Source organism: Thermobia domestica, chromosome 7 (genome assembly GCF_964235325.1).
Source record: "Thermobia domestica chromosome 7, izTheDome1.hap1.1, whole genome shotgun sequence".
NCBI classification, from domain to species: Eukaryota; Metazoa; Arthropoda; class Insecta; order Zygentoma; family Lepismatidae; genus Thermobia; species Thermobia domestica.
This window is the reverse complement of record NC_137460.1, coordinates 29,247,856-29,264,833: the sequence shown is the minus strand read 5'-3', so window position 1 is coordinate 29,264,833 and position 16,978 is coordinate 29,247,856. Positions and strand designations below refer to the sequence as shown.

Below are 16,978 nucleotides of genomic sequence, written 5' to 3'. Positions count from 1 at the left end.
AATACTGTTTTGCACACAAGAGCAAAGATTTATTGTTTTTACTGATACACTACTTTAATACTTAAAAATATTTTTAGTATTAAAAAATATCCGGTTGCACAACCATGCAACATATAGCACCAGGCAACGCTGCCGGTTAGGCTAAAGGTGACGGTGATGATGATGAGAAATGAATTAAATTGTGGAATGAAGAAAGTGGGAGAACCCCGAGGAAACCAACGCACACGGTGTTTGTCCACCACAATGTTCACTTGGCGGGAGCAGGGTAATGAACCCGGGACCCCATGCACCAGAGGCGAACGCTCTACCACAAAGCCGTCGTTTCGTGAAGAGTGAATTGCTCAAGTCATCTGAAGGAATTACTTTATACTGAAGATACGCTTTCACAATACTATATACGGTACTAACAACTTTTAGATGGAGTGTTCATCTAGTTAAACATATCTGCAGATACTGTAAAATAAATACTTAAAATACTGCACAATAAAAAGTGAAGATTCTGGACCATAAAATCTCAGATGAAGGTAGTTGCAATTTTGTGTATTTCTATGCAAATTTTTTGAGTGATTCTTTCTCTGTTCTGACTGAAACGATCCCGCATTTCAATTCTTCAGTGCTTTATATGTGAATACTTTCATTTACGTAATTTTAGACCTTTATTACAAATCTGCTTCCTTTATTTTCTACTATGTATAATTTTGATTTAAATACACTTTGTGAAATGTTTTCCTTTTCTTTTTTCTTTTTCTTTTCTTTTTTTCGGTGAATGTCCTTAGTAAAGTTGGGAGAATAGATGCAATTGAAACGCCTGTTAAGTGATGCAGTGGCAGTGCAGTACAGTTACTGTGATCTAAAAGGCAACAACGCATCTGGAAAATTAAGAATGAAAGTTGTTTTTGGTAAGTAAATACTACAGAATACCTGGATAGTTTTCCCTACCTGCTCCATTTATTTTATTGTGGGTTTTGAAGCAAAACACTTAAATGACATCGGTGATGCTTGAAGTAATCCACCATTTGTTTTGTCGATAAAATATTTTTTGTATGGATAGTGTAATGGGATTAGTATTAAAAAATACACTGTAAAGAAATGTTTTCAGAACATGTAGAATATAAGCGCCTGTTTGATTTTGAACTTTTAAGTGAACATGAATATTATTGGTTACAAAACAATACGGAAACATAACATCATGTGTTTTTGTGATAGGCATTACTTATTTGAATGGTGTGGTTAACAAACAAAATATGCGTTTTGGACTAATGTGAATGCCGGATTGCTCCATAAAAACATCATGTTTTGAGAGTGTCCATGGACTTATTTGAAACTTTATTTTGATTTACAGTCTTAACTCATGTGACTATTTTTTCTAAAGACAAGAAAAAAACTCTTCCTGAAAATTTGATGTAGCTCAGAAGACTTCATGCGTGTAGTGAAATCGTGGAAAACATGTGCTGTCGCAATCAGTAACATTCATGTTCGCTTAAATAATATTTAGATTCAAAATTGGGCCGTATGAGACATGAGCGGCGTTCCAACATTTCTTTCGATGCTAGTCTTATTACAATAGCCTTGCAACTAAAAACTTTATCGGCAAATCAAATAGTGATTATTTTGTGCGAGACCCAATGCCAGTTTTTCTTTAGGACCGACGATATGTGGCTGGGTTTTCCATGACAACACAGTCCATAGCTCACCATCTCCAGAATTAAATGACATTTGCAGTACTGTCCTAGTAGAAATGCAGTGTTAGGTTGATACGTGTAGCATCTTGCCAGAGGCACGTATCTGAAATATTAAAGTTTATCAAAAATATTGTATCACTATTTATTTAAACTTGTACTCTAATATATTCTGTATTTACTCTAAACTAATTAATCTATCAATTTCGTTTTAGTCTTAACTAAAGGTTAAATTGTAAGCTATAATGATACTTAGATAAAATTGTAATTGATTTGATCATTTCTTCTAAGACAGTTAATGAAATTTTTATCCAGGAGTACACGGAAATAAAGTTTAGTTGAAAGAAAAGGGTCGGCTTGTAAATGGGCTGTAGTGTGATAATTTACGTGCAATGACTCCAATATGTTTATCTCCTTTTAAAAGAAATAGTACAGGTAAATTTCCAGAATATATGGAAAAGTATTTAAAGCAGTTCACATCGTTGACATATATATTAGGAAGAGTAAATTGAATACATATTTACACAGTATTAGAGGGTATTTATTTGTTCTTTTTCTGCTTTGCATCTTTTTGCGTTAGTGTTCATTATTATTATTATTATTATTATTATTATTATTATTATTATTATTATTATTATTATTATTATTATTATTATTATGTAGCACGTTTATGTGCAATAAATATATTTTCGTAGTAAATGGGCTCAAATTTAGATTTATAACACTTTTGAAGTCGATTACAAATACCTACCTTATGACATTTTTCCTTTCAATTACACATAATAAATTTATATATCATATATTGCTCTAAATTAAAGTTAGAGGCAGCGCCGTAACTTAGACTTTTCTTGGGGGGGGGGGAAGCATCAATATTTGAGCCCCCTCCAAGAGGTTGTTTTAGACCCTACCACAAAATTCGAAAATAGGGTTCGTCTTTCCATCTTTCTCTTACACTTTGTGGGCCCTCCCTCATTCTCCAGGCTCCATACCATACATGACAAATTAATTAAAGGGACAATATTTACAAATCTCAAAGCCATAAGAACAAATATTATCTGGGGCCCTTAATAGTAGGCACTTTTTACTGAAGTAGGACCACGACTCATTTTTGTTTTATATACCTTTTGTGTACCATTTTGTTTATGCAATGTAGTGAACCTGTTTGATGCTTCATTTATAATTACATGTATCGTATATGGAATAAAAATGTCCTAAAGTGGGCTCCCGCGAACGGCGGGGAGCTTCCCTTGTGGGCAATTGCCCTCCCTGCCCCCCAACAAGTTACGGCCCAGGTTAGAGGAAAACAGACATGATTACGCCAATTGCAAAATTCTTTAGTTGCTATTTTTATTTTTTTGGTTATAACTGGTTTAGATCTAATACATCTGCAGATGTTAGAATACAAAAATAATACACGCAGACTCAACTATAACACATATTCTTCTTTCCACAGAATCCGTAGAAAAAGCTTGCGGGACAGTTACGGGAAAAAAGTGGAGACGACAATTCAGAAGTGGCTGCGACGAACGAAGGAGAGACAGGAGGGAAGAGAACAAAAGTTAGTTATGATTTATTGAGCTAGTGTATTTTTAAGTTATAAAACTCCACAAATTTCCAAAGTAGTGAAATGATATTACGGTTGTTTTAATGGATTGCGCAATTCATCAGGTAGACGAACAAGATAACGTACAGAATAGAAACGGAAGTTTAATGTACTCTGATAACAAACTCTACGATACCAAGCAGCTATGTTGTATTGAAGAAATAGTATACTTGTTTACAGTTACCCGTTTAACTTAATTTTAAAAAAAAAGTGTCAGGGTGTTTACTGAGTGTTTAACGAAACTTTGGAAAAGAAAAATCATCGTTTCAACGAACATCTTGGTATTCATTTGTATTCATTCTACATAAGTAGTAGATTAAGATAGAAACTATAAATAAATGCATTGAAATGTTTAACCCTTTTAGGACTTCCACTTTTTGAGTTAATCTGATGCTTTCACTCAAACATCTATTGCTTCCTTAATATTTGTCGAAGAATCGCGGTTCATACCTAGTTTTTTTTAAGGATACAGGATGCTTTCCAATGATATCACTCGCTTGTCCGTATTATACACTAGGAAGGGGAAAATCAGAAAAAAACTGGGAATTTTTTAAAAGAAAAAATCGAAGTTTTTGCTCTTTTCTGGCCTGTGCCTGGGTCGACACAGGGATCTGAATTTTATTTGAAAATACGTTGTTATGTACATAGTATGTGTGCAAAATTTCAATTTTGTATTTCGAAAACTAAGGTCGGGAGAAATTTTTAAAACTATGAAGGTGATCCATATATATATATATATATATATATATATATATATATATATATATATATATATATATATATATATATATATATATACTTAAAAATGTACTGTGTCATTACTATCTGGCCTAGAGTCATAAAGTCATGGTTCAAACGTAATTTTCTTCAGTATAACGAGTTCTTTCTAACGGTACCACTCACATGTCCGTATCGTACAGATGAACCGGAAATTTTTCTGAAAAACTCACCCCCTCGGGCCCGGCCCTGTTTCACATAGGGATCTCAAAAAATTTGAGAAATACCAAATGGTGCACGCAATCCGTATGCAAAGTTTCATTCTGATATCTTGAAAATGAAAGGCTTGAAAAATTTCTGAAATTTGCTTTAAGAAAAATGTCACGCCCGTCCGCCCCACCTTGCGTCAAGTTGACCATCCGGTTCCCAAACGCATCTGGTGTGTTCTTTGGTCCACCATTGACTTGACTAACAAGAAAACGGCTTAAATATTTGTTATAGAACCTAAGTAAGCGATCAAATACGATACTACGCCATGGTAACAAAAGTTACTATAAATTCTAAAAGGGTTAAGCTTTGGAAACAGTACGCCAGCGCTGAGCTTCGCACTGCCACCTGTATATATATTATTTCGGATAGGTGGGAATATACTCGTACTTATAGTATATATTTTTCTGATATTTTAGAAAATAATCTCCTTCCTTTAACATTCTTTCGATCTTACAATGGAATGGGGAAGCCTGTTTCTTAGCCTGAACGTAATAACAATAATAATCACGACTTTTATAAGTTAAATTTGAAATTTGTCTATACGGCAATATGATTCACTGTATTTTTGCTTAAATAGAATAAAGTATGAAAGGGAAATACATTTTGTGGCCCAAGGCTGCAAGAAACAAGTAGATTTTCAGAAGGCTTGAAACTGCCGCTAATAATACATTTTGTAATTTGTACTAGTTCAATTTGGAATTTGGAATTGTAACTTTGTATACCTTTGAGTCCGGTTTGTATAGTTTAAAGCCAAAAGGTCCCAGGTTGAATCCGTCATGTAATTTTTACTCTTTAAAGTTAATCATAAAGAACCTTACTTAACAGCAACCTCATAATCTGATTTTAATTTTGATCGTTGTGATGTTGAATATACCTAAAATTAATTTTCCCATTTTCTTAATTTCAGAAAAAATAAATATGGAACGCACGAAGAAAGAATCTCATATGTCAGTGAATCATCGTAATGTAATATAATAGTTAAATATAATATATCAATACATCTATCTAAACTAAAATGGTTCTGTATATATTTACTCCTACTTCTAGAAGGTTAAAATTGATTTGTTTTTAAAAATATTTATTTTAGTAACAGTATTATGCGTTTATGATACATTTTATAATCTCAAGAATAAAACAGGTATACCAAACTCTTGAAAACCATTCTTACACGAAAAAAATCATATTACAATCTCATTCAGTATATTAAAAAACAAATAGTGTGGAGCAGTCAATCTACAAAAATTCCAATATAAGAAGCACTGTTAAGAACTTCGAGATGTAATTTGAGGTAATCCAATAAAGTATATCGTTATTTTATTCGTTTCTTTTTATGTTACGCCTTTCTTATTCTTTAATGTATATAATTTCAATAAGTTGAAACGTTGTCGGCCCTTAATGGACGGCACGTTTTGACTGAAGTTAATATTTCTCCTATGAGATGTGATAATAAGGGGAAAAAGTTTTGGGATAGAGTTAAAAAGTTTTGGTCATCATTTGTTTAAATATGAGAAGTAAAGCGTAGCTGTCTTGTCTGTTCATACAAAGGAAAAGACAGAACTGATATTTTACAAATGAATTTGAAACTTTAGAGTGAATCGAGAGAGGGGCCGCGGTGGCTCAGTGGTAGAGCGTTCACCTCTGGTGCTTGGGGTCCCGGGTTCGATCCCAGCCCCCGCCATGTGAACTTTGTGGTGGACAAACACCGTGTGCGTGGGTTTTCTCGGGGTTATCCCGTTTCCTCCCACTTTCTTCATTCCACCATTTCATTCATTACTCATCATCACCGTCTCCTTTAGCCTAACCGGCATAACCGTGGGACGTAAAACTCACAGATTTTGAATCGAGAGAGGTTTTTACATCAAACTTAGAAATAGGATTTCCAGTTTGTGATATCTTTCTACGCATCTACAAAGAGTGGAAGAGGATGCAGGTTTGAAGCTTTTTAATCAACAAATTGTATTAACTGAATCGTATGGGCAGAATACTTTACTTTGTTAATTACATTTTGAGTTCTTAGTTTCGGGAGATATGGAAGGATTAATTCAAGTAAAATTGGAACTAGATTTGCTATTGATACCGAATCTTCAAATAGTTTGATCTTTCAGTAGATAAAAATCGAAAACCAACTTTTTTCTGGTACACAGAACCAGAATTTTGACTGGAAAGGTACGAAATCTTTAACATATTAAAACATATGACCATAATAATGTCTTATTGGTTTTTGTGTGTGCACAAAAACCTTTATAGTATAAAGGTTGATGTGTGTGTTTGTTGACTGTAGTAAAAGTTGATGGAAGACTGCTTATTTAGATGTCACTTTGATATGGTAAAATTTAACCTATGTTAGAAATAGATTGATTCTAGATAGTATGGCTTCCGTAGCAGGCTTTAATTGAATAATTCTTCTGTGTCAGTCCTTTAGAACATTCAGTGGAAGTCCATAATTGGTCTGTGTAGGAACAAAGAATAGTCACAATTTGTACGTTCAGGTCCAATGATATCTACATATGGACATCATCCACGTCAATTGGAAGTCCATAATTATTACATTTTAGCTCCGAAAGTGGACAAAATATAGACGTTCTGGACGTCCACGGGATGCATGGCAACTGTCCCAAAGTAACATTCCTTTGTATATCCAGTGGACAACGTATGGACCAAAAGTCCATGTCCTCTGAACGTCCATTGGGCGTCTGTATGTAAATAATTAGTTCGTTTTAATGCCAGAAATGAACATAATATGTACGTTCTGGACTTCCAGTGGACTCATGGCAACTGTGCCACGTGTACTGTCCCGTGTACATCCACTAGAAGTTGTATGGACCAAAACCACACGTCCACTGGACATCCCGTAAATCCTTGTCCGAACGTTAAATGGATGTACATTGGATGTCGGTGTGCTGTGTGGGTCGTAGTGTATGATACTGGCTACGATGTTCTCCAAGAGTTAACTCATATTATGAAAACATTTCTTCACCGTTTCATGGTACACTACAGCTCTAGAAAGTTTGATATTTTAAATCGTCTAACAGCAAGAACGTTGACATATCTCTTGCTAAATGACCGTGCCCAATCTACCACAGGCAAATTGTTGGTAAATATCCTCTCTTCAACACTTTCTGTGCTGACACCCTTTAACAAGATACCTTCAGATGAATATCTGCAGATGTAAAAGGAAAACCTCAGTTCGCAGTTATAAAAACGTCATGAAGTAACACATTTTCCTCCTCTGCACTTAGAACAGTTTGGGCTTCCAAAGTTCTGGTGTGTTTCTTGTGCACTTTGTTGTCTATTGTCGAACGCAGCACTATGATGCCAAGTTACAAAAATTCCATCTCTAGAGTCAAACAGTGCAATTTTTCAGGTGCATTTCCCACATATTACAGTGTAGTCCGGAAGTGGTCGTTTTTTCTGACAGTTTTAGGTTTTACCCAAAACATTTTTGGTAAAAATTGCTTGGCATTGTCTGGCAACATTGCTATCCACGTTTATTCGTTTTCTGCTTTGTAACATTTATTTGCAGTGAAGTTGGAACAATCAACGATGTGTGATAACATTGAGAAAAAATTATTTGTTGCGGATTGGCTTTAGGAAATTGGCTTACACAAGTGACAGCATGGACAGTTTTAAAGCGAAATTTACAGATCGCTTTGGTATTAATCCACCAAGAAAAGCAACAATGTTGTGTGGGAAAAACGTGCATTTCCTACGGGCAGTGTGAAAGACCTTCCCCGAATCGGTTGAGTGATAAAACGGAGGGAGACGTGCCGAAAAGTGGAAGCATCATTGCAGCAGTCGGCTTCAAAATCAACACGTATAAGGTCTTCGGAGGTTGGTATTCCTCGGACCACTATGATGAGGCACATGAAAGAAGATTCAAAATTGATGTTCTACCGACCAATACATTGTGAATGAACTGAGTGACGCCGACATGGATGCGCGGTGAGACATGCAGAACTCTCCTTAAGGCGTTCCCTTCCAAACGATCCTGTCATGCAGTCCTCTTCACATACGAGTGTGCTATCTACCGGAGTATGCATTCTCGGAACGTTATAATGTGGTTTCCGATTTTACAAAGAGATGGAGAGAAACCCACCACAGGTGATGGTATGAACTGGAATGAGAGGAACACTCATTTTTGGGATTACTTCTTCGAAGACAATGTCAGTGGATATTCTTACCTGGAGATGCTTAATGAGTGGTTGGTGCCTCGACTGGAAGTAAATGGTAGCAAAGTTACTGTTGTGATACGGCTGAATGGAGGACCAGCGCCTTTCGCGATTCTCGTGCGCAATTACCTGAATCAGACATTTCCTGGCCGCTGGATTGGAAGAGGTTGTGCATCTTGAGCAGCTCCCTTTGCCTGGCCTCCAACAAGTCCCGATCAGACGACACCAGACAATGCTCTCTGGGGTTTCATAAAGCAACAAATGAGAAACACTCGATATCACAGAATGCAGGAATTACGAGCAGCTGTGGAACACGCCTTCACCCTCGTGACTCCGGAGTATTTCCGCAAAACATCGAGGTCAGCAGAAAACCTCCTTGAAGTGTTCTAATCGTTCGTATTGCCATGGCCTTTCTTAGGGCGTCCACTAACAAACCCATATCTTCTCTGAAAATGGTTTGAATTTCTTTTCTTCGTCTCTTTAGCTATTGTTTCCTCTTTTTCCGATTTTCCTTGCCATGTTTAATATGGATTTTGAAGGCTAACTGTAATATTGATTCGAAAAACACGATTCTTGTATGAAGGACAGAATAACCAAACCAGGACAGACAACAAATTTCATGCGTCATAAAACAAGGTGCAGTTTATGAACTTATTAGTTTCAATAAATGTCATTTATTATAGAATTAACTGCATGAAACCCTATTTAAATAAATTAATTCTACTTTTCTGTATCAACTCAATCAACTAAAGATTAAACTCATACAGCGTCGGCTTGTCCATATAGACAACCTAGGAGTCTGTCTAGGGTGGAAACATTTAGGGGCGGAATTACAGGCTTTTTTGCCTGCCGTTTATCAACATTAACCAAAACGTACGTGAGCAGCGTCTTACACATTTAGGAAGAGAAAGTTAATGAAAAGTGGGATCACCCAAGATCCATTACTGGAATCTATGTGGAGCGGGAGAACATGAATCTCGCCAGAGTACGTTTTAGTGTTCTCGCTGCTCATTCTAATACCAGGGATGATCTCCTGCAATATATGAATATCCAGACTCCGGATTTTCGCAGAAATGTAAAGTTTCTACATAAGGTAGTCAATAGAAACTTAAGGTCTGAAGCCCTACTTCAAGAATTATTTCTTCACATTCCTACCCGTGTAGCACCAAACCCACCTCTTCTACCTTTCCCCCCTAGATTGTCGATTATTCAAAGGTCCTTCTTTACAGAGCACTAAATTTATATAATTGGATAACAACTGACGTGGACATCTTTTAAGATACTCAGCTTTTCACAGAATAATTATACAAATTAAAAATAATTAAAAAAAATTAAGAAATTTCAGTTTTGCTTTCTCTTAACCATGTTGTTTTATATACACAATGGACATCGACATGGTTTACATTAAAATAAAACTTTAATTTCCTGTTGCCCTGTGGTTAAATTCGTAAAATTTCATTCCAAATGCCACAACAATAAAAAAAGTTTAAAAAAATGGCTTACAGATTACTTATTTAGACTATACAGAGAAAGGCATTGGGAGTAAGTTTTATATAATTTAATGCTTAAATAAATTGTAACAATGTAATGATGCGAAAATGTTACTGGTGACAAGGCTCCACCTTCGTTTGCGTTTTGGAGAGAAGAAAATTATGAGGGCGTAAATACGCTTTTCACATAGGATATAAAGTATCCTAGAGCCGCCCCTGAACTCATGGGTTTATGTCAGGGAACTGACCCCATGCTGTAAGCGTCGGTGGACCAGCGATGGGCAACTATCGATATCTCGCCAAAAATTGGCGGCCCCGCAGCGACGATCCGCGGTGGCCCCTTTTCGGTTTTGAAAATTATACTACCAGCGGCCCACCAGTGGCAGAGTCGCGACAAAACGCCAATGAATCACCAAATTACTCCCCCAAAATATGTTAAATTGTCCATATGTGTGATTTGTTTACATTAAAGTGAGTCTAAGAACTGTGAAAAAAGAGGGGTACTGGAACCACCAAACGTAGTATTACTGTGCGGGTGTTCTTTCGACTTCGCCACGGAGGCGATGAAGGAAACGTCGCTTGTAAACGGATAAATCGTTGAGATCTCTTTTTTTAATGGCGGCCGCGGTGGCTCAGTGGTAGAGCGTTCACCTCTGGTGTTTGGGGTCCCTGATTCGATCCCAGCCCCCGCCAAGTGAAATTTGTGGTGGACAAACACCGTGTGCGTGGGTCCGTTTCTTCCCACTTTCTTCATTCCACCATTTCATTCATTACTCATCATCACCGTCTCATTTAGCCTAACTGGCATAAGCGTGAGACGTAAAACTCAAAGATTTGATTTGATTTTTCTTTTTTTAATTTAGTCAGTCAGAGTGCTCCTTTAACTGTGTATATGAGATGATAACTGTTTGTGATAAGATAAAAAGCGTTCGCCATGTAATTCTATAAAAAAATCACGCGTGTCTATTTACTTTATTTCATAGTTCTCCAGTACTCATTTTCTAATTATCGACGACAGTTGCCATCTGAATTGTTAGAATTATCGCACTTGTCTCAAGATTTTTCACTTCATAATGTTGAGGCACAGGTTACTCTTGACCCCCGGAGCTCACTTTAGGGACAATTCGTCAGGGGAAAAAATAATATATAATAATAACCGCATGCACATGGTTGGCGTTAGTTCGTATTGATCCCTTCGATTCGACGAATCGAAGTAGTGCGGACCAAGAGGAAGTCCTCGCCGCTACGCGGTGGTAACTTCAAAACCCAGATTCGAGATATCTGTTTCGACTCGACGAAACCCTGAAGCCAGTGGGACACTAGCGGCTCGGGGATGTAAGACCTTCTGAACTCACGTAAAAGCAAATATATATACAGGGTGTCTCACCTAACTTTGCGACCTTATATATTTACGGAAGAATGTACCTATGTCAGAGGCCTATAAAATTCTGTAAACAACATGTGCTTCCAAGGGTCCCATCATAGGACCCCAGGGGCCAACCTGAAAATTTCAAAAGGAAACCCCCTTTTTTAATGCAGATTCTGATTATGCGATCAAAACTAAGCAACTTTTACTTGAGGCACGTTTTCGTTATTCTAATAGTTGGCGCTGTAATCACAAAAAAGAAGAAAATCGTCGTAAGCTACTTGGGATTGATAATAAACAATATCTCGAGAAATACGCTTGTAATTATAAAGCACGAAATGTTTCCAATATTTCAAAAAGGCTTAGCATAAAATGAAATGCTTTCATTTGCATTTCAATGCAACCGTGGTAGACCATTACGATATGGAAAGGAAAGTTTTTTTGTGTTTTGCAACAAGAAACATCTTTCCTAGAATTGTAAAGGTCAAGAATACCAATATGTTCGTTAATTAAATATCACCTAACACGGACAGATTAGGTAAAACCATTACTTCACACTAGTACGAAAAAGCAAAAATGACAAAGGAGATTTATAGAACAAATTTAGAAAACCGGTTAAAGCACAAAGATCGTTAACTGATATACAGGGCTATTGTAAATGATCTTCCCGATTTAAAAGGTTAATAACTCACGTGTGTTTGGTCACAATGACATAATGCTTATGTTAAAAGACAGAAAACTCAAAATCATTTTTTTGTTTATAAATACGTGCGTGTTACATTTCGAATCAAAATTGCTCAAGATGAGTGCCATTTGTATTTCAATATACATCAGTTTGACAGTCTAATTCTTGGTACACTCTTTTTTACATTCCACAGTTAGGAGATCCATCTGCTCTTTAAATGCATTCTCAAAATCCAGTTTGTAGTGTTAGTGATGGGTGACTGATACATTTGGATTTAACATTAGCCTAACTTCGTTGAAAATTCCGTTTTACATGAAAGTAGAGAATAAAAAACATTGTGCTTTCTTCGTTTCCTGATATCTAGATTTACTGTTACCCTAGTTACGGAATGGGTAACTACGGGTCATCTTTACTAGCCACGTAGTGTCTTCCCGTTATCTTTTTTTCTGAAGAACTTTATTATCATGAGTCTCCTTGCCCCTAACTACTTGGTTGTCTAAAATTGGCAGATGAACAAAGTGTAACTGATGTTTCAAAGCATGTGATCAAACTGCGTACCTTTCTTGGTATGACAGTGAGCAATTCAGTGGTAAAACACAAATACTGCATTCCTGATGTTGTCCAGTTGAAGAAGAGCAAAATCATCAATAACCCTTTGACGATGGGTTGGCATCCAAAGTGGTTGGCATTGTTTGATATACTCGGATTTTTAGATAAACCCAGAAAAAGTAGTTTAGTGGTGATAAATAATGGGAACAGAGAACAAGCGGGCAACCCAATCTCACCTCCTCTGCCAATCCGTTATTTAGAAAACTCCGTGTTCAGAAATTGTTGCATATTTACATGATTGTGCGGTCCTGCACATCTTGCTGAAACCACCTTTGGACAGAATTGTCGTCTGTAGTGTCTCTTATTGCTGGAACTACATGATTTAAAACCATCTCCTCACACAGTTCAGAAGTCAAATTGTTGTTAATAAAAAAAAAAACAGCAATTTAAACTTGCTGCAAGTTTGCCCAAACTTGCTGTTGCAGGCCAATTAGCTTGCTGCAAGCTAGTTAGTTACATCAAGACAAGGCTTGCAGCAAGCTTGTCTTCAGAAGTGGAACACAAGTCAAATTATCTCAAACGCAGGCCAAGTATAAGCGTAACTCATTAATGGCAAGCTTTATTAAGCTTATTGCAAGCGAAAGTCACGCCAAACAAGCCATATTGAAGCTTGCAGTAAGCAAATTTAGATAAAACAAAGCAATAAGAAATCCGTATACATCGACCGTCTGATTAAATCTATACTACAATATATTTTCCCCTCATTTTCCAAATTATTGAAGCAAATACACAGCCGTGAAAACAACCACGTCTTCAAACTTGCACAAAACATTAAAATAAACATAATTTTAACGGTTTTATTGTGACAAGGAATGCGCCGTTGCTTCTTACTAATATCCAACATATTCTTATGTTAGCAGCGAATGCTTGAAATTTCTACCTTTTTATATACAAACGCAGAAAAATGTTCACACTTTAAACACAACGTTCAAATGAAGTTTATACCGTAAGTTGAACTTTAAGTTTATATTAAAATATCTGCAACAATTCTGTATTCTTTAGCGAAATAAGTAGGCTAAAATCTTCTGCCATCTATCTTCACATTTATGCTTTATACATAAATACTACAATTCGTTATGCCTCATGGTTACCGAAATATAAGGAAATAAAGAGTTACACTATATGTACGTGGGACTAGAGTATTAGACGGCACAAATAAAAAAAATTAAGTTTGTCCTTTATTCAAGGTGAATTCTAAAAAGACGCTAACAACGCGAACACCATCTTGTCGCCCAGTGGTGCCCCCCCTTATGTCCATGACGCACACCCCCAATTGTATATCCGTAGGTGTTCTTTCATGAAAAAATCTTCTTTTCATTTAATTTTTACACCCCCTCGAACATATTTATATAGATTTTTACCCCCCCCCCCCAAATATTTCAATGACGCAGTTTGCGTCATACCCTCCTCTGTGGGCACCCTTGTTGTGGCCGAAAGTTAAGAGATCAGCGTCACGTGGTTTTTGAGAACAACTGAAAATCGAACGCCCGCTGGCTTTTTACTTCAATCTAAAGAAAAGCGTCTCGCAAGTGAAGCATGCGTTGCCCGCACTACAGCTTGCGCTAAGCAGAAATAAGCTTTTGTGTATAAGCCAAAGCGAAATAAAATTAAAAAGAAGCAACAGACAAGCTTGCGGCAAGCAAGCATGCTCTCTGGGAAGGAATTTATTATTGTATATTTAATACTACCGGCCAGATATTCAACTTTTCAGGATGTAGAACGTGTTTGAAAGGACCAATGAGATTGCTGTCAAATCAAAACCAGCAATGACTTTTGTTAAAGTAATCGGTTAGGTGGAACGTGACTTCATCAGAGAACATATTGCTAGTAGGAAAAGTGGGATTATCATTGATTTTTCATCACATATTCACAAAATTCTACACGCCAATCAGAGACATATTTATCCAGCTGGTGTATCAGATAAACCTTGTGTTGGTGGAACTTCATTTTCTTCATTCTTTCCTCAGAAATGTGACTAATGTCATGTTGTTCAGCAGCTTTATGAATGCTAAGTTGAGTATGTTCAACAAAGGACTACAACATCAAGCTGTTTGTCGCCGGTTTAAGTCGACCAGGAATGTTACAATACTTTATAGTTACCGTTTCCTCGAAGCGTCTTACGATTCATTCAACAGTAGATCTCGAAATGGGATTGTGTGGAACGCAATTTTTGTCGTTAAATATTACTCTTACTTCAGCACATGACCTTTGGTGATTGCTCCATCCTCGTATCATCGTGCGCGTTAGAACTTTAATTTGAGAGCTCTAATACTAACCAGTTGAAATACAGCTGGAATGTTCAGAGGTTCTCTGTAATAATGCTTACTCCTACCAATATCTAATGGCTTCTACGTTGCTGGACCGTAATTTAAAATCAACCATAAGAATTTAGAGAACAAGAACATATTGGTGACACATATGTGTCTTTTTGTCAAATATTATTTGTTACACTAAATTTATAAGAGCACATTTGCTCGCTTAGATTTACTGACCAACTCACATGTTCATATTTATTTTCAGTTCTCAGATAGAATTACATGCAGTTTCAAATCAAATCATAATTATACACATCTACATAAACATAACAACAAAATGATGATGTCCTTTTAAACTTTAATAGATCCACCTAACAACCTTACGTGTTCACTTTCACTTTTACCTCTCATGTTTATACATATCTATATAAACAAGACAAAAATTAATAACTTAATTCTCTTTTGACACTATGTTCGATTATCAATTAAAACTTCATGTCCCAATGGAGAACTAGAGTTGATCAACTTTCATAGTGTCTACAAGCTCACAGAAAAATCATAGTTCTTGAAGAATATTATTACAAACATGTTCATAACTTTGTTTGCAAGTTTTAGCACCAACATCACACAGCGTGTCCAGTTCTTGAACCGTGTTTTGATTTATCAACCTCAGATGACATACAATGATATTTTTATTATTTGAGAATTATGTTTTATCTAGGAGGACAACGAAAAAATACATAAACTAAAATTTGCGTATTTTCGGTCACAGTAGGGTAACTGTCCCAATAATTGACAATGTACCAGTAACTGACACTGTCGTCTTTTTTCGCCGCAACAAGACTGCGGGACTAGATACCAGCAAATGCAACCACCTGTTATTCCTTTGTGGTGTTGTCAATCCTACACTACTCTTAATATTTGTCATTAGGTGGTAGTACTCCAAAGGAAGCAGAACATCGGTGGACAGTGAGAAGTAGTTTTTGTTTCATGTGCATATCAAATAGACCGTAATAAAGATTGACGACTTAAAGATCTTTTGATGTAACTGAAGGACTAATAGATCAGACTAAACCAAAAATTTTAGCTTCTTGAAAGTTAAACCAAGTTTTCAGGGGGATGTCAATTATTGGTCACAAGTTAGCTGCAATCACCAGTAATTGACACCCCTGTCAATTACTGGTGACTTGCTTAAGCTCTATGAATATCAGTAGAAATTTGTATACCGTGTATTTCAGTGAAGTTAAGTTTACTGGTAGAGTTAAAAACATGATTTCTTATAAAATCCCAGTAGTTGACAGGGGGTGTCAATTACTAGGCTACTGCAGAAAAATTATACAGTTCACACACCTTTGTTATTATTGTGATTTGTCATCGTTCGAAATGTCTTGGATTGACACCTTTGTGATGAACAGAGAATCGACCTTGCTTTTAAAAAAAAAAAAAAAAAATCTTGAAGTGGTAAATATCCCCTTGGTACGGACTTAAGTGGACCTAGGCCTTTTCCCTTATTTTCCTTTGTCTTTTTGAGCGTTCAATATGACTTTAAGCAAGTATCTTCCCTTAATCTACAGTACTCGTACTTGGCACGTTGCCACTGGTAGAGTAGCCTACAGTAGCCGGTTAGTTAAAAAAAGGGAATAAAATATATTTATGGACTCTGTGAATGCTTAACACTGATGAAGCTAAGAAGAGATTCTGCTTTGTTTCTTTACAAGTGAAATCACATCTATGGAGCAAAGTAAAATTACATCTAATAGGTCTGAGTCAACTCAGAGAGCACTTTCAGCTAGTGATCATATGAATGCAACGCAGTTGCAAACTGGCCACACCTACTAGCGAGAGGGCACAGTTTTCCCTAGATATTGGTGATAGCCCATAGGAAAACGGAGAAAACGGAAGTGCCACAAGTGTTAGAAATACCGTCCGTGCCATCAAATTCGTCCCTTCAGATTCCGTCAGGTGGTGAAAACACTAACTCTTCTTTAAATGAAATCTTTAAGTTTTACGTCTCACGTTTATGATAGTTAGACTAAAAGAGACGGTGATGATGAGAAATGAGTGAAATGAAGAAAGTGGGAGAAAACGAGAGAACTCCAAGGAAACCCACGAACACGGTGTTTGTCCACCACAAA

General features: G+C 36.5%; 1 protein-coding gene across 1 annotated transcript in view; it reads right to left on the bottom strand.

Annotated features, from left to right (window-relative positions):
- Positions 1 to 708: 708 nt before the first annotated feature.
- Positions 709 to 16,978, bottom strand: part of LOC145689956 (uncharacterized) — a 37,621-nt gene continuing 21,351 nt past the window's right edge. Inside the window, exon 2 of the mRNA XM_081764336.1 lies at positions 709 to 1,785. Coding sequence (XP_081620462.1) covers positions 1,596 to 1,785 — 190 coding nt within the window. The 3' untranslated portion in view covers positions 709 to 1,595. The remainder of the gene's footprint in view (positions 1,786 to 16,978) is intronic.